The following is an 18,185-nucleotide window of genomic DNA, read 5'->3' on the forward strand; positions in this document are numbered from 1 at the left end:
ATGAAGCACAACCTCCAGTCACATCTGTTCCAAAACCCATCCACGTGTGTGCGCTGAGGGAAAATAAAGGAGAATTTCCCTTCAGTGGATGTGGCTGAAGAACTGCTTTTCATCCAGTAAAAACCCGGATTTTGTGCATGTCCTGAGGCCAACCCACACCTCCAGGCGCAGGACTGGCACTCATATTTGTGAACCCAGCAAAAGTAAGAGATTTTCAATGAATACACAAAGGCAGCGGTAACTCAGTAACAAAAAGGATATGAATGTATCAAAATTTTAATAGCTATTCTTCTAAACAGATTAAAAGGACTTAAAATGTACAAGGCAGGTGTGGCACTAAATCGGAAGAGTGTTTTCCCTCTGTTTAGTACTACAAAGGTCTGCAGAGAAAAAAAGAAAGAGAGAGAGTTAAAGCAGGAAAATTACAGCAGGAATTGTACAAAATAGACAAACAATGTCCAAGGGAAAAAACCCAGCATTTTCTGTGTTTTTTTTTAAATAATCTCCTTTCTGAAGCTCCCATTAGGGTCCAACACACCTGCACAGCACGGGTCCCAGCCACCAGGGCACCGTGGATAACTCCACTCCAAACATCCATTTCACCAGAGACCTCGGCCAGGGCAGAAGCCAAAGCCCCCACCCCAGCCCTCCTCCCTGCTCCCGGGATTCCTTCCCAAGGGACGGGAACCCAGGTCCGGAGCGCTCAGGACCAGCACGGAGGAGAGATGGGGCACGGCACAAACAACCCTCCCAATCCTTCCCAAGAGCCACAGCCCTGGGAAATGGGTTTGTAGAGGATTCCCAAAGCCCGGCAGCAGGCTCACACAGTCCTGTGCACCCGTGTGCACACTCAGATAAAATCTGCTGACTGAGAAGGGCCACGGGATGGGACAGACACTGCTGAGGGAGAAATGGACCTGCAAACAACTTTCACATGATGGCCTGGCAAATAGAAACAGAACTGTGAAAGATGTATTGTAGCAGGAGCCACGAGGGGTAATTTTAGATGATTGGCTTTAAGGCATCAGCAGCATGGTGTGGCAAAAGCTGACAGGCCAAGAAATGCTTATAATGTATTGGAATTAGGAAATAATTTGGCTTCTGATGGTGATGGTGTGAACTGTAACATCTGTGCAGTCTCACCCTTCTCCTGAGACTGAAAATGGAATAAAAGCCTTTAAAACACCCCTCAGGAGCCCCTGCTCTGGGTCACAGAAAGGGATTTTGTGACACTGCCTTCCCGAGGCACCAGGAGCATCACGGGCAAACTGGGTCTGTGGGCGCCCCACAGCAGCCCACCCAAAGCACCCACCACCCCAGCCGGGGGGGAAGAGCAGCCTGTGGGCACTGGGAAGCCGAAGGCCTCTCCCTGGCACCGTTTAGCCCATTTTTATCCCCTCCAGAGTGCAGCCGGCCGCGCTCCTGTCCCCAGCCCCCGGCTGGCGCAGCCCCGAGCTCGGAGCCCAACCCAAGGGAATCCACCAGGGCTCCCTGCCAGCACCGGCTTCCCCAGGAGACTCACTCCGAGGAAATTTGTCATTTCCATCCTCGTCAATGAAACAACGTATTTGAGCTCGTTTGGCTAAATTAGACCATTGAGCAGTAAATTATTTGCAAAGGAAATCAAAATCAGATTGTGGTTCAGCACGGAGAGAGGAAGGTTTGTTAGCAGAACCACTAATGCAACCCCACCAAAAGCACTTTAAAGACAGCCCTGGACAGCTCTTAAATTGCAGCATCAAGAATTAATGACCAGATCACCTTGGCATGGACAAACCTTCTAAAAGGCCTGAAGTCTCGCAAAATTGCCATTACAGAGTGCTCAGGGGACACCCAATTCTAGGAATCAGCTCTCCCCCTTCCCTGGCACCTTCCAGGACCCGCATCCCCTTCCTTTTAAAATCTCTTTTTGCTCTGGAGCAAGACGCTCATCCCACCAGGATTCTCACGGGCTGCTGCCGTGTCCCAGCTCAACAGAGGTCTCCCAATTCTCCCACACCAGCAATGAACCCCCAGCACGACTGCGGGGCAAGGTGAGCTGGAAAAAGACAGGAATTTCCCAAAGTTTCACTGTGTCTCCATTCCCCACGGGAAAACCCCCCAGGCAGGAGCCAGTGGCTCGTTCAGCCACAGCCAGAAGCCAGGAGGAAAGCCATCCCTCCCCTGGGGACACGGGAGCAGGAACCCAAAACCCAGAGCAGCCAAACCCGGCTGGGTGGGTGGAACAGCCCCACCCAGGGCTGGGAGCCCTTTGGCCCGGCACAGGGATCTCATGGAACTTCCCCATGGCAGCAGCTCCTTCACAAGGCCTGAGCCAGGAATTTGGCACTGCCTCCCGGAGTGCCGCAGAGTCCCAGGATCCCCCAAAACTGAGGGTGAAAAAGGGTGAAAAAGGCCTCCAAAAGTGCAACTTGTGAGAACCCAGAGCGCCGAGTGCCACGTCCAGTCCTTCCCTGGACAGCTCCAGGGATGGGAACTCCAAACCTCCCTGGGCAGCCCCTGCCGAGGCCTGACCACGCTGTCCATGGGGAAACCTGAGCTCTCATCCCACTGCCTACCAAACATGAACTCCACGCTCTCCCAGTCCCTCACCTGTTCTGTGACTGTACCTAAGGCAGTTCCTCATTCTCTCTCTGTGCTCTGCCCAGACTTCTCCTTTCAGACCACAAAACTTGTTGAATTATTCCTGCCTGTAAAGCCCATCGTCCCTGGGCCTTTCAGAACAACCCTCACACCTATGAGGTGCCATAATTCCATCTGCTCATCGATTAGGACTGTTCCAGCATCCACCGTTCCCCCGTGTGTCCCATAAAATCCCAAGGAAATCTCCACTCGCTCTCATCAATAGAAAGGAAAGCCCGAAAGCCAAGAAGTGTTTGGCAATTTAAACCCTCTCTTAGTTTTCTGTTCTGCTGCTGACATATTAAAACTCCATTTCAAAATGGCTGCAAGCTCTTAAAACATTTTCTGGATCTGGGCCAAGAACATCCTTAAGAGCTTTTAAGATGTGCTGAAGCAAAGCTCAAAGGAAGGGGATACCTGGAAAAAGGTATTTCACAGTCATTTTAAGGGAGGGCTGTGTCTGGCTGGACTTCCCAAAGCCTCCTTTTGTTGTCAGAGCTCCAAAAAAACTCCATCAGCTTTAGTTTCCATCAAGTGGTCAGGACCCACCAAAACCTTGGAAACAGGTTTCATAATAAGAAGGAAGGTCCCAAGATAAATTCTTGGGAAGAGTAAAGATAAATTCTCTAAATCAATCCTCAAAACGATGACCACGCTTGGGAGAGCAACAGAACCGACTGAGGGACGGCAAGAATCATTCCAGCTCCAGAAGATTTAAAACATTCCTGCTTCCTGCAGGTTTTCCACGGAGCAGTTCTGTAATGGCTGAGGAGTGAGGGGGAGTGGGCAGGAGATCTCAGAAGCAAACAGCTTTAGGAACAGCCTCGGAACAGATGGAGCACATTGCTGCAGCAGTGACACGCCGGCGGCCCTGGCGCTCGGTGTTTGAGCAGGGGAGAGCAACGATTCCCCGCTGACACCCGGAGCGAGGCCCCGGAGCTGCTGGAAATCCAGGTACAGGGAACTCGGGACCCTGCGGGCTGGAGTCACAGACACCACCGGCCCTGAGACTCACCCCAGGAGCCCCCCGAGCCCGGGCTGCGCCCCCAGCCCCGCTCAGTGCGACCCCACCTGCAGAGCTGCCTGCAGCCTGGAGAAGAGAAGCTTTGGGTGATCTAATTGTGGCCTTCCAGTGCCTGAAGGAGCTGCAGGGAAAGGCAGAGACACCTGGAGTGCCAGGACAAGGGGCAAAGGCCTCAAACTGCCAGAGGGCAGGGCTGGCTGGGATACTGGGAAGGAATTCCTCCCTGGGAGGGTGGCAGGCCCTGGCACAGGGTGCCCAGAGCAGCTGGGGCTGCCCCTGGATCCCTGGCAGTGCCCAAGGCCAGGCTGGACAGGGTTTGGGATAACCTGGGACAGTCAGAGGTGTCCCTGCCATGGCAGGGGTGGCACTGGGTGGGCTTTAAGGTCCCTTCCAATGCAAACCATTCCGGGATTGTCTTATACAAGAGACAATTTTTTAATCTAAATTCCATTTATTACACCTCCAGCACAGGAAGGATGTGGAGCTGCTGGAGAGAGTCCTGATTTTTAAGTTTTAATGACCTCACAACCTGCCTGTGCAAGGAAATCCACTCTGCCTCGGGGCCAGAAATAATTCTCCAGTCTTTCCCCTACCACGAGTGGGCTGCAGTTATTTAGGAGATGGGAGCAGAGATTCCACACCCGGCATTCCCTGATCCCAGCTCTGCACTGCTGCATCCACAGCACCTACAGCCACACACAGCCAACAGCTCCAGCACACTCTGCCTCCCCTCCAACACCTGGAGAGGGCTGGAGACACTGCCAGGGAATCCGATCTCCCTCCTTCACTCTTTCCCTTTCACACTCACTTTTCCTGCTCCTTTGAAGCCAGCTGGAGAGACAGAGTGGAAGATAAATCACCACTAAGCACTCACGACCTGGAAAAGGCAATGAGACTCTGGAAATAAGAATAAAAAGCTGATTTTTGAGATGGTTCCGACTCTTCCGTGTGTTTTGGTGACTTCACTGAAATGCAAACCCAGGAATGGTGTCGTGACCTTGCAGAGTCACCACAGGCACATTCCAGAGCCAGACGTGCCTCCTGCAGCTGGTCCCTCGCAGCCCTGCCGCTGTCCTGGGCCAAGGTGACACTGGGGACCCACGGGGCCCCTTTCCAAACCTGGCACGTGACCTGACAAAGCTGCAAGTCACTGCCCTGGCACAAAGGCTCCGGAGGGATCCTCAGGTGCTTCTCTGCCAGCCGTGGGTGACCTCGGGTGTCCCACCCCACCTCAGAGCTCTCCTGGATCCTCCTTTTTCCACCGAAATCCATCCGCCCAAACCGAGCTGCAGCCCCACAGAACATCCAGGGACCTTCTGCTGCCCCCAGCTTCGCACCTTCACCTCACTCTGCAGCACAGGGGAAGTTCCCGCCCGGGGAAACAGAAGGTGCTCGAGGAAAAGGGGCACAACCTGGCAAGCACCACGCTCAGAGGGCAAGAGCAGCGTGAGGAGACGTTCAGCAGGAGGGGTGGGCTGGGCCACAGAGGGATCAGAAGGAAAGAGAGGTGCAGAAGGTGGGAAAACATTCAAAATGGAAATCCTGATAAGGCTGTAGGAATGAAAGAGGAAGGCAGTCCTGATATCTTGTTCAATAAACACTGGAGGATTTAGGGCCATGAAGCTGCTCTGCTCCCACTGCTGGGCTGCTCACACAGGGGGTTTTCCTGAGTTTTGTCTGCACACGTGAACAAGGAAGTTCATGTACCTGCCTTTTGGATAAAATAATTGAAATATTTGGGGTTTCCATAATGAAAATGGGCAACTGTTGCTCCTGCCTTGTGCTTCAAGCCAGGAACTGGAAGGCCATTACAAGTTATAAAACATGAAAAAATCCTCTCTGGTCCTTACACAGAGACAAAAAGGAACTAAATCAGCTCCGAAAGCCACTACCTGTGAGCAGAGGGATTCCAGATTCCCCTCAGAGTAACGACTCCCAGAGACACCGAGGGGCTAGAACATGTCCCAGGCCTGGGAACAAGCTGAACTCAGTCCTGGAGGTCTTTTCCAACTCCAAGGATTCTGGAATTGCGTGACTCCCATTTTGCAAAGATGAAACCGAGCAGAGAAAAGAGCAGCACCTCGGACAAAACCACTGCTGGGCTACAGACCCAGGACTTGTGACCCCCTGTGCCTCATTCTGTTTCCAGGTCACACCGTTTCTCCTCTAAATATCAGTTTACAGGCGCTGGGAGGTTCAGCTGCTCTGTTAAAATGCAGTTTCAGTTTCCTTAGACAAACCAAGATCACCGTGTCCTCCTGCAGGGAAAAGCAACCAGCTGATTCGTCCCTGTGCACGCTGCAAAAGCAAAGACCTGTGATGCAAAGCTTTCTGGAGAGGGGGGAAAAAAAAAAAATCTTGGAAAACTTCCCATGATTCAAGCAGATTCGCAATTCCTGATGATTCAGAGAAGGGCCTTTTTTAATGGCCTTAAAAAAAAAATTCTTTGTGGAAAGTCACTGACTGTTGGAAGCAGCAAGGAGCACCCAAGGCACAAGAGGAAGGGAGCAGTGGATGTGGGCTGTGGGGAGAGCCAGGCCCTGGCTGGAGCACCTGTGAGGTCAGCAGGGCTGGAGGGGGTTGCCTCCCACCTTCCAGAACCTTCCCTGCAGCTCAGCCCGCCAAGGATTCCAGCAGGAACGCACGGCGCTCCCGGAGATGTGACAGATGCCTTCAGAGCGGGGAACGCAGCTCATTTCTCCCTCTAAAAAGGAGAGGTTTATTAATAGCCTTGTGTGGGGAGGCAAACACGGAGCCGGCTGCGGCAGGAGGGTAACGGGGTTCCCTGCGCCTCCCGCTCCTGCTGGAATGTCGGGAAGCGCCGAGCTCTGCCCGCTGCCCCTTCAGCACTGCCACCAACCCGAGCTGGAAAACACCCATCAGCCCACTCCTGGCACCTGACAGCCCCCCTTCAACGGCACGGGCACAAAGAGGCTCCCAAAGTCTCCCAGTGGGATCAGAGACATTTCCTGACACCTCTCTGCTGGGTGCCAGGGGACCCTGGGAGTTCTCTTGTGAGGGTGTTGAGGCCCTGGCACAGGGTGCCCAGAGCAGCTGGGGCTGCCCCTGGATCCCTGGCAGTGCCCAAGGCCAGGCTGGACAGGGCTTGGGACAACCTGGGACAGGGGAAGGTGTCTGTGCCCGTGGCCTTAGGATGCGCTTTAGGATCCCTCCCCACGCAATCCATCCTCTAATTCCAAGTCCTGGTCTCACCAGAACCAGACTAGTTTAATAAAGAGAAAATACTGAATAAATAAAAGGTATTCCTGAGGATCACTGGGCTGCCATCCTCCACAGCAGCTCGTGGTCCTGCATCTCCTGAAGGAGCACATCAGCCGGGCACCATGAGGAGACAGATCCCCAAATTTCCCTGCCCTGAGTCAGAAGCCAGCACTCTCCACACAAGAAACAAGCACTGGATGAATCAGTGTGAACGCAGCACAGAAGGGTCAGCCACACTCATCACTGCCCAGATCCAGCTGATTTGGTGTGAACTGGGCCCTGCCAGGCGCAGAGACCCCCCCGAGCACGGCACAAGCGCGTGTCCCAGCACAGAGCCAGCAGCACCGGTGTCCCCGGGCCCGGACTGCGCAGGCAGCCCGAGCTCTAGCAGCCACTCACAGCTCAAGCTGCAGCTCCCCAAGGCACAGCTGAGCCTCCCTTGCCTGGTGCCTGCCTCAGCTGCCTCTATTAGACTTGTACAAGGAAAGCAGTGAAATTAAACACTAAAGAACCCCGGTTTCAGCCTTCTAAAACAATCAGTGACCTCGCTCCTCACTCCATCACCAGTGGATCCCTCCCCTTCATCCCAGCAGAGTTCACCAGCTGCTCCCCTCACGACACCACTTCTCAAACACCTCAGCACCCACAAATGCCTCCTGCCACATCACCTGAGTTCCAGACAAATAAAAATTAACATGAAAGCGAGTTAATTAGTCTCTTTTTTTTGCCATGATTGTGCCCCAGTGCTTCATCACCATCACCTTCAGACTGAACCCCATGTAAGTGATGAGATACACACTGAAACCCTTACTGTTACCCCACAATTAAATTCTGCTTGTTGCCCTGGTGGTTAAAATTGGCACATTAGCACAACTTGAACTATTTTTCGTTTCCAGAGCTTGTTCTCCTTACTCCATCCTTAAAGACTGATCATATCATCTCGATTAAATCTCGCAGAAAAACATATAAGAAAGCAGAACAACCAAACCAGCCCCATCCAAGATTCCCTTCCTTTGCCTCCTGTTTAAACCATACCCAAACCTGCGATTTCCCAAGGCAAAAAGGCGCTTTAGCAACTCCTTTCTCGCAGACTCACTTTCTGGGTCATATAATAAGGGTCAAAGTCCTCCAGCGGCACAGCAACCAGCCCTTTAGGGATGTCCCCGTAGATGAAAGGCAAATTCTTCCCCGCCTCAAGGTCACTGTTTGGTTTTGGTTTGCTGTCTTCGTCGTCATCCCGGTGGCTGCTGTCCTGCTTGGAGCGCTGCTTCTTCTTCAGCTCCGCGATGTGTTTCTCGATGTTGGCCAGAGACTCCGGAGTGAAGGGTTTAAAACTCTCGGGGCCCGGTGGTGCCAGCAGCCGCGCTGCCATCTTTTCATCCTGCAGCAGCTTCTTTAGCGATGGTGCAGCCCGGGCAGCTCAGCTCTGCGGGAGCAAGCACAGGCGCGAGGTCAGAACTGCTCGGGGAGCCCCTGCTCCTCAAAGCCCCACCGGGACCGGCTGGTTCCGTGCCCAAAACGAGCTCCAGGCACGTGCACACCGACACAGCTGAACCCTTGCCACTGCCCCTTCCACGAGTTCTGAGCGCAAGCAAGGAGCAGCTTGTAGGATCTCCCTGCCCCACCCCAACTCCCCAGCACCAACTATTCCAGAAAAAACATTCTGGAAAGCAACTTCATCCTCAAAGCCACTATGTTCCTGCAAAAGCGGTTTGACTAGTCACTGCTCTCAGCCCAAAGGAGTTTTAGACAAAATTCCAAGGCAGCTCCAGCTGGACCAGGTGTTAATCCTGGCCCCTGATCCCAGGGTTGGGTACCAGCACATTCCTCACCCTGCTGGCAAGGTGCTGAGCAAAGCGCTCCCTGGTACACATAGGAGTAACTTGGGGCTGGGTTTACAACAGCACCAGCGCCAATGAGAGCTGAGCATTCCCAAAAAATGCTCCTTGGTGCCCTGTCAGGTGTTACTGCAGCTGTGAGAAGTTCCCTTAATGACTTCACCACGGAACAAGTGTCCAAGGAGAATCCCAAACGCTCGTTTACCAGGCTCACCCGCCTCACCTGCTCCGGAGCACACCACAGCTCTGCGATGGGAAATCAAATCTCACCCTTCCATTTTACAGACAGAGAATTGTATAAAGGAATTCCCCCCTGGGAGGGCGGGCAGGCCCTGGCACAGGGTGCCCCTGGATCCCTGGCAGTGCCCAGGCTCAGGGTGGACACCAGGGCTTGGAGCAGCCTGGGACAGTGGAAGGTGACCCTGCCATGGCAGGGGTGAGACTGGACAATCTCCAAGGTCCCTCCCAACCCAAACCATTCCATGATTCTATCAATTATCAGCGTTTCTATTAATCTGAGGCCATAAAAATGAAATAATCTAAAAATACCTCCATCAAGCACAACAGTAATTTCTGAAAGTTCAACTTCTCTGATTATTTTGGGTTAGACACAGGGCACTGTCGCACCACAAACCACAAAAGCAGAGGGAGAGGTGCAGGGCACAGGTGAGGACAAGCTCCCAGAGCTTCCCCCGGCAGGGTTTGCCCATCCCTGCACCCAGCGCCACGAGCAGCAGCGCTGTGAGAAGTTCTTTCCCCCAGTGCAGCCGCCCACCAACGCTCTGCAGCTCTGCTCCTCGTGCCAGCTCTCGCTCCAGCAGCAGCAGCAGGACGTTGCATTTCTGAGCTGCTGCTCCCACCCCGGGAGGAGGCCAGGGGAGGAGAGGGATGACAGAAACCCTGCACTGATGCAACAGCACTGCAGTGCTGCAGGCTGGAAGGGAACCCAGCCCCAGCACGCTGCTCGGGGAGGGACCCAAACACCACATCCAAGAGGAAAAGCACAAACCCCGTGAGGAAACGGCACAGAAGGAATCCCAAAGCTACCTGGGACAAGGTCCCTCCAGCAAGGAAAAAAGATAACCAGTAAGGTCGGGTATTTTAAGGTGACAGGAACACAGCATCCAAATAAATATTAAAGATCTGGAGAAAAGAATGACTTTCAGGTTCCTTGGAAACCACGACACGGGGCTGAATTGTTAAAATTCAGCTATTTCAGCACGAGGCCAAGCACCCTCAGCCTGCCCAGGCCTTGAGGACCGTGCTGCACTCAGGTGTGAGAATAAACAGCCAATAAATAACTGAGCCCTTGGTCAGAACACCTGGGGATCCCAGCCCTCAACACAGCACCCCCAAAGCTGGGACAGCCAGTGCCAAGCGTTCTGAGGGATCTCAGGATATCCCTTGCAACCCCTCAAACCCCCCACGCACAGAAACCCGAAGCTGCACCACACACGCAGGGCTTAAACGCTGGTTCCAGCTCAGGTTTTATTCGGAGATCCAAAAAAACCTGGAGTACAGATCTCCCTCCTTATGTAATTCCAGAGCGCAGCAGGGCCAGGATTCTCTTCCTACAAACCTGACTGGGTATTTCTGGAGTAATGATAGTAAAGACTCAAAAGAGACGGCAAGAAGGGGAGACAAGAGCCAGTATCTTGGTCACATTATCTCTGAGACATCACCAAATGGCCTGCTGATATTAAGGAAAATTAATTTATTCTATTCTTGCAGCATTTGCATGCATTTAATTACCAAATTTCCCACATACTGTGAAACTATAGAGCAGCATTGGGGATGTGGTCTAATTGAATGGCACAGATAAATATGTAAGGCCTGAATTTAGAAACCAAAGTAGCTCAGGGACACAGCATAAAAAAGGGAAAAAAACGAAGGCATGAAGGAATTTGTGCAAAATTACACAACCCACAACTGGAGGCACCAACTCAGCTGACTGTTCACTTCAAGGAAAAAACACAACCAAGCCCAACAAACCACCAGCATTCCCCCAGCCTGCTTCACAGCTGCACGGGGCAGCAGTTCCTCCACCTTCTGGCATTTTGGAATCACCTCCTGGGCTGTTTCTTGTGTGCTGTCAACACGTAACAGTGACCTGAGGTCTCACTCCCTGGGATGTTCTCACCTGCCCTGAATTCACTTGTTTTCCCAATAAATTATCCCCCATTAAGGTAATGGCAAAGATGTGTGGCTCCACCTCATCTTCATCACGGGAGAACTTCCACAGCTGGTCTGGTGTGGCACTGCCCTGCCTGGCAAAGCTTCTGAGAGCTAAAAACCCCACAAATGTTATTTTCCAGCCAGGAATGGTCCTGCTAGGATTGACATGGACACACACTAGGATTTACTTCAGCTCTTCCCACATCAGGCTTTTCAATCTGTAACAAGAGAAACGCTCTGAAAATCATGCCCCAGGCTCGGTGTCCAGGTGAGCTAGGGAAGAGCATGTGTGGGTTATCCATGGAAAACTGCACTGGAACAACACCACGCTGCCAGGACCAGCAGGGACAGAGCCTCAGCCTCCAGCTGAGCTGCAGGAGAGGGAGACTGGGGTCGGGATCCACGGACACCTGCACTGGGAATGACACTGCACTGCTGCTCCCAGCCTCCGCCGGGAATTCATCCTGGCAGCTTGGATTTGGGTGCACACAACTCACACATGGTTCAAAAGCCACAGATTTTCCACCAGAAACTGCTGCACCGAGGTGCCCAGTTGCTAAGACTTAATTATTTTTTCTAAACGTTCCCAGCAGTCCATTTACTGGTACATTATGAAATATTCCAATAAATTATTCAAGCTGATCGTCAAAATAAATTAAAAAACACTTTTGAGGCAATTTCCGTGCTTTAATACACTTCTTCCTTTATTAATTACCAAGAGTCAGCCATTCACAGTGTGCCTTTGAGAGAGAGGGAGACTTTCTGTGTGAATTTTTATGTAACCCACGTGGACACACGTGTCTCTTGATTCCAACATGAGGACTGAGGCAGGAAGGAAAACATGGCACAGATGAACAGCACCCCAAAATCCTGCTGCAGGAGAGCCTCAAAAGCTTCCAGCAAACCCCAAATATCCATCCCTGGGGAAATCCAGGGCTGGAATCCCCAGCTGCAGTGAATCCCGTGTCCAGAGCAGGCCAATGTTCTCAATGACAAGGGTCAGCGCTGAGGAGCAGCGAAGGAGGGACCTCTCCTTCAGGAAAGCTCTCATGGCACGTTTGATGCTGGAAGGTGGAAGAAAAAGGAAATCTTCCCACTCCCAAGCAGCATTTATTGCTTGGTGCTGGGTGTTTCCCCACCCTCTGCAGAACCTTGTGGAAGTTCCCAGGTGACTTGGGACAGGGCAGGGAAGTGCTCATGGTCTTGAAATGGCCCTGCAAACCTGGACTTGGACAGACACACCTCTGAAGGTAAAAAAAATGAACAGAGATGTACGGAGGAAAGAGAAGAAGCAACCAACAGCAACATAAAAATATTAGAATCATGGAATGTTTGAATGGTTTGGGTTTGAAGGGACCTGAAAGCTCATTCTGTTCCACCTTCTGCCATCCCACGTTGCTCCAAGCCCTGTCCAGCCTGGCCTTGAAGATTTGGCCATACAGAAAACATTATTATTTAACAACATTTTAACGAAGACCGACTAAAGACCGATTCCTGCAGGGTCCTTGCTCCCTCCCAGTAGCTGTGTGGCTTCAGTAACATCCCTCAGTAAGTTACAACAATCAGAACTAGTTAATCCCAGTTAATTAATTAATCTCCAGTTCCCTACTCAAGGCTGACTCCTGTTTATCTCCAAACTCACAAAGAACTTGGAAGTTCACAAACTAAGCAACCTCAAGTGCTTCAAGTTCCCCCTTTTAAATTCCAACTTCTGAACAAAGAACTGTTCAAAATAGCTTTTGTGCAAGAGTCCAGCCACTAACCCAAATTTCATTCCTTGTTTGGTTCGTTCAGCCCATCCATGACCCATGAAACAGGAGTCAGGGAATGATTACTTTACACCGTAATTTGGGGGGAATTAATTTCTCGTTGTGGAGCACTCAGATGCTTTGAGTACAGAGGGGACAAATATGAAAGGGGGGAGAATAAACAACCCCCTTTTAACCTCTGTTAAACATTTCTGACACGTGCTGGAACACAACCCAGGTTCCCCTGTGGAGTGACACTTTTCTTCCCCCCCAATTCCCCCCTGAGCATCTGATAGACAAACACCTCCCTCCACTGTTGTCAGGTAATCCTGGTTATCTCACATCTCCATCCTGCAACTGATGTCACCCAACAGCCAAGAAAAAGTTCCTCTCCCAGGGAAACAGCCCTGGAATGGCCACAATTGTCATCCAGCCTCATTTTCCCACCCGGGTGACAGAGGTCTCACACTGAGGAGCAGCTGAGGAGGCTCAGCCCGGAGAAAATCCCCCCTGAGACTTTCTCACTCCCCTCAGCTCATTGCTCCCTTTCCAGCAAGGAAGGGTTTGTTCCCACAACTTTGAGACCACCTGTACAGTTATTTCTATTTCTTTAATGCACTTTCATACACAACCTGGACAACTCAGCAGTGTCATGCAGCATTCAACAAACAATTCCTCCCCAAATCACCTCTCAGGACACTTCATTATGAACTCCTCACACCTTCCAGCTGGGGCAGAAGTACCAGCAGCATGGAATGGGACTTTTAGAGGGTAGCCAGACCTCTGGATTTTGGAATGGCTCTGTTCAGAAGGAGCAAAGTCCCAGGCCCCTGGGCTGCTCCTTCTCCTCCAGAACTCCCATCTGCTGGAATGCTCCAGCAGGCAGGAGTAACAGTCACAGGGCAAGGCCGAGGGAAGGCAGGAGTTGCTCTGAACTTGGAACAGCATTTCAAGACAGAATCCCAGAATCACCGAGGTTGGAAAAGCCCTCCAAGTTCATCGAGTCCAACCTGTGACCAGTCCCCACCCCGTCACCCTGCCCAGAGCACTGAGTGCCACGTCCAGTCATTCTCTGGACGCCTCCAGGACTCCATCAGCCTCTGCACAGCCCCTTCCACTGCCTGACCACTCTTTCTGTGAAGAAACCCCTCATGAAAAGGAGACTTTTGCCTGAGGCAAAAGAATATTCGAGGTGTTAAAAGCCAGACTGGAACCTGAGCTAATGTCAGGGAGGTTTTGTAACACACTCCTGCAGCAGGAAGCCACTTCTTCCCTGCACAGAAATAGGATAATGAGGCACAAGAGGGACAAGCAATTCCTGAACCCCAGCAGATGCCAGCCAAGGGTCCCACGATGACCAGCTCCCCAGCACACGCGTTTCCTCTCTGGGGCTCCTGAAGTCGCTCCCCCTGCGCTCCTTCCCAACTCGTTTTGTTGCTTTAGTGCTCCTGCTCGAACCCAGCCCCTCGCCCTGAACTCAACAATCAATTATCGATCCCAGCGGATCAGTCAATGTCGGTGGAGCTGCAGCCGCGCCGGGGGAAGGAGGTCGATACTGGAGAGCCACCGTGTGACAGCAGGAGCCCACGGAGCCACACGGCCAGCTCCACTCAGCCCTGGAAAACAGCAACTCCCCAGCGAGATGGAAACCCAGACCAGGTCATCTCAACAAAAACACACTCGGGCAGCCCCACCGCCGAGCACAGACACGGCAACCAACGGCAGGAAGATGATACCGAGATCTGTGTTGTGAAGCTACCTCATTTCCATTCAATGCTGACTTAGTTTCTGCTTTATTTAACAGAATGAAGGCACGGCCATGCTCCATTTCCTGAGGCACGTGATCGCTCGCCCTCCTGCCTTTGGAAACCTCCTCCCACCAAACAGCCACAGGATCAGACTTGTTCCCCTGAGCAGTACAGGATCTGTACCATGATCTACATCTAAGCCATACATACGAGCTTATATAACTTTAAATGATCTGTGATGGGTCCAGGTCCTCCACCCTGGGTGAACAATGCTGCAGAAGCACCCAAACGCGTTAAAATGATCAAAAACCCCCTCGGTCACGTTGTTAGTTTTAAATAAAACACCAAAGTGAAGAACAGGGACTTTCTAAACACACAAAGGATGGAAAACCCCAGCACCGGAGCTGCGGGAGGCCTTAGGATGGACCCATCAGGGAAAGGTCCCAGCGGAGCGCAGGGGCTTGTTACTCCTAAAGGCACCAACTCCCCAAGCCTAGGGCTGGCCAGAGACCCCAAACAGCTCCACCAACTTTATGTGACAGCACCTGTCCCTGAAGAACAGCGGTGATGGGCCCAAGGGGACAGTAATGGGCACAGGGAGGGTCCCATGGGCCCCTCCAGCCTCATCTGCACCTTCTGCCCCAGGGCACTCGCTGGAGGAACCCACCCCAGAGCTCCCCAGAACCTCCATCACCCACACGGGAAAACCAGGACCATTCCCAGGCCCCATCCCTCCAAAGCAGGGCTGCCCAGGAGAACCACCACGGTCCCGCTTTCCTCCCTTTCGGCCGCTAAAGGCAGCGGCAGGAGGGGACAGGGACCCCGCGCTCCTCGCGATTAAAGCTCCCCGGTGTGACAAGAGGACGTCCCGGTCACGGCCGCCGGTGCAGCGCTGCAGTGTGCCAGGGTTCCCCAGCCACGGCCGGCACAAACACAACCGGAGCCGCCGAACGCGCCCCACCTGCGCGGCCCCTCGGGGGGCTCCGGCTGCGGCACGGCACGGCGGGGACAGAGCGATCCTCCCGCACCGGGATCACCCCCCGAAATTCAGCTCGGGGCCCGAGGGTGCGGATCCAGCCGCTGCCCCTCGCACACCCTGCCCTGCCCGGACTTTCCCGACTTCAGCCCGGATCATCCGCAGCCGTGGAGCATCTCCCGGCGTCCCCACCCCCACATCAGCCGGGCATCGGTTTGCACCAGAACGCAGGGGGAGGGGAGGAAGACACCCAGATTTTTTAATAGAAAAACCTCGTGAATGTGCAATTCCCTCCCAGCAGGAAGGGAAAAAAATAATATAAACCAAATCTGCCCTCACCATCCCCCCCAAAAATCTGTGGCGGAAGGAAAAGAGGGAAGAAAGAGCCACAACCGCGATGCTGACCCAACATCTGGGACAGCTGGAACACCAAGGCTGCCCCAAGCATCCCCCTGCCCGCCTCCCCCCTCAAAAAAACCCCCTGTCCTCCAAGATCCCCCTCCCCGGGCAGGGGAAGCTCTGCATGCCGAGCGGGGAGCGCCGGAGGGACGAGGGGGAAGGGACACCCAGGAGAACTCGGGCTCTCCCTTCCTCCTGCACCGCAAAGAGCACGGCCCCGAATTTGGGGCGTGGGAGGAGGGTCCCGTGCGCCCCGCAGGTTGTGGGGTGGAGGAGGGATGCAGGCACGGATGCAGGGAGGGATGCAGGAACGCACGAAAGGATGGGGGCACAAACGGGGCTCCGGGTCGACGGTGGGCGCAGAGCGCTGTTGCCCCTTCGCATACCGAGCCCGCCGGCCGGGGATGCCGATCCCGGGCCCGGCACCGTCCCCCACCGCTCCCCGCAGGGCCGGGGGCCTCGGGCTGCGGCGGACGGACCCTCCCCGGCCCGGGCAGCGGCTGCCGGAGCCCCGCGGGCAGCGCCGAGCGGGCACAGCACCGGCCCCCGACCCCCTGCCCCGGCTGCGAGGACACCGGGCATCCACCGAGCGGGTACCCGAGAAGGGGCAAGGCACCGGGACCTTCCTCACGCGGCGGCTTTGGGGCCGGGGGCTCCGCAGGCCTCCCCCCGCACCGCCCCCGAGCCGTCCCCGGGGCCGCTCCGGGCCGCGCTCTGCGGCAGAGCCCCCGGGGGAGGTGCGCCACGGGCTCCGGGGGGGGACGCGCCCGGCAGAGCGGCGAGCGAGGGGAGGCGCGGGCGCGGCCCCGGGGGTCTCGGCCGCTGCGACTCACCGTGTCGGGCGGGCTCAGCGCGGCCCCGGCGCGGCGCTGCCGGACTGCGGCGCGGGGGGAGCTGCGGGAGGGACTGCGGGTGTCGCCATCTTGGTGCGCTCGCGGCGCTGCCCCCCCGCGGCCCGGCCCCCGCCCGCCCCCAGCGCGCCGCACGGGGGCGCTGCCGAGGCACCGGGAGCGGCAGCGCGGGGCTGGACGTGGTCACCGTCACCATCATCATCATCATCACCGGCACCGGGGCTGTGTCCATCACCATCACCATCACCGGCACCGGGGCTGTGTCCATCACCATCATCATCATCATAACCAGCGGCACCGGGGCTGTGTCCATCACCATCATCATCATCATCACCGGCACCGGGGCTGTGTCCATCACCATCATCATCATCATCACCGGCACCGGGGCTGTGTCCATCATCATCATCACCGGCACCGGGGCTGTGTCCATCATCATCATCACCGGCACCGGGGCTGTGTCCATCACCATCATCATCATCATCACCGGCACCGGGGCTGTGTCCATCATCATCATCACCGGCACGGGGGCTGTGTCCATCACCATCATCATCATCATCACCGGCACCGGGGCTGTGTCCATCACCATCATCATCATCACCGGCACCGGGGCTGTGTCCATCACCATCATCATCATCATAACCAGCGGCACCGGGGCTGTGTCCATCACCATCATCATAACCAGCGGCACCGGGGCTGTGTCCATCACCATCATCATCATCATCACCGGCACCGGGGCTGTGTCCGTCACCATCATCATCATCATAACCACCGGCACCGGGGCTGTGTCCATCACCATCACCATCACCGGCACCGGGTCTGTGTCCATCATCATCATCATCATCATCACCGGGGCTGTGTCCATCACCATCATCATCATCACCGGCACCGGGGCTGTGTCCATCATCATCATCATCATCACCATCCCTGTGAGTTTCAGGAGCAGCCCCAGATCCCACCTGGGGCACGCAGGACTGCTGGAAGCAGGAGCAGCTCAAGCACAGCCTGGCCTAGGGGCTCTGGCCGGGTTTGTGTGAGGGACCCCTGAGGCAGCAGCTGGAATAAAGAGCTGAACACCCAAGGGGGGGGTAGGGATAAGAAACCACAAAAAAATTCCTGATGGACCTCACTCATCCCACCAGAGCCCAGAACAATCCCAGGGGAACACAAAGCCCTGCTCAAGGCAGTGACACTTCCACAGGCTGTCCCTGCACCCTTTGATGGGCATCAGGACCATCCAGCCCACCTTCCTACTCGAGGTGAAAGGGAATCCCTGCAAAATGCACATGTTCAGAGGCTGTGTTTTGATTCTTCCCACCTGAGAAACATGAACATAGAATATCCTTCCCCACATACCAGCAAGAAAGTTATTCCTGGATGTTTACAAAACATGGGATCTCCTCAGCAGTGAGAAACCAAGCATCCCTGGGCCAGACACTAAAATATTTAAGTATTTAGATATATTGAAGTATATTTATGTTAGAATCACGGAATGGCTTGGGTTGAGAGGCACCTTAAAGCCCATCCAGTGCCACCCCTGCCGTGGCACGGACACCTTTCACCATCCCAGGCTGCTCCAAGCCCT

At 54.3% G+C, this 18,185-nt stretch overlaps 1 protein-coding gene across 2 annotated transcripts in view; it reads right to left on the bottom strand.

The window, feature by feature from the left end:
* SCN8A (sodium voltage-gated channel alpha subunit 8) overlaps positions 1-16,688 on the bottom strand; it is a 55,106-nt gene extending 38,418 nt beyond the window's left edge. For both annotated transcript variants that reach the window (XM_058423819.1, XM_058423820.1), the window contains exons 1-3: positions 16,586-16,688; positions 7,965-8,294; positions 261-380 (exon numbers count right to left, since the gene is read on the bottom strand). In XM_058423819.1, the coding sequence (XP_058279802.1) occupies positions 261-380; positions 7,965-8,240 (396 nt within the window). In that variant the 5' untranslated portion in view covers positions 8,241-8,294; positions 16,586-16,688. The remainder of the gene's footprint in view (positions 1-260; positions 381-7,964; positions 8,295-16,585) is intronic.
* Between the last annotated feature and the right edge of the window lie 1,497 nt (positions 16,689-18,185).

This window comes from Hirundo rustica, chromosome 30, assembly GCF_015227805.2.
Source record: "Hirundo rustica isolate bHirRus1 chromosome 30, bHirRus1.pri.v3, whole genome shotgun sequence".
Taxonomy (NCBI): Eukaryota; Metazoa; Chordata; class Aves; order Passeriformes; family Hirundinidae; genus Hirundo; species Hirundo rustica.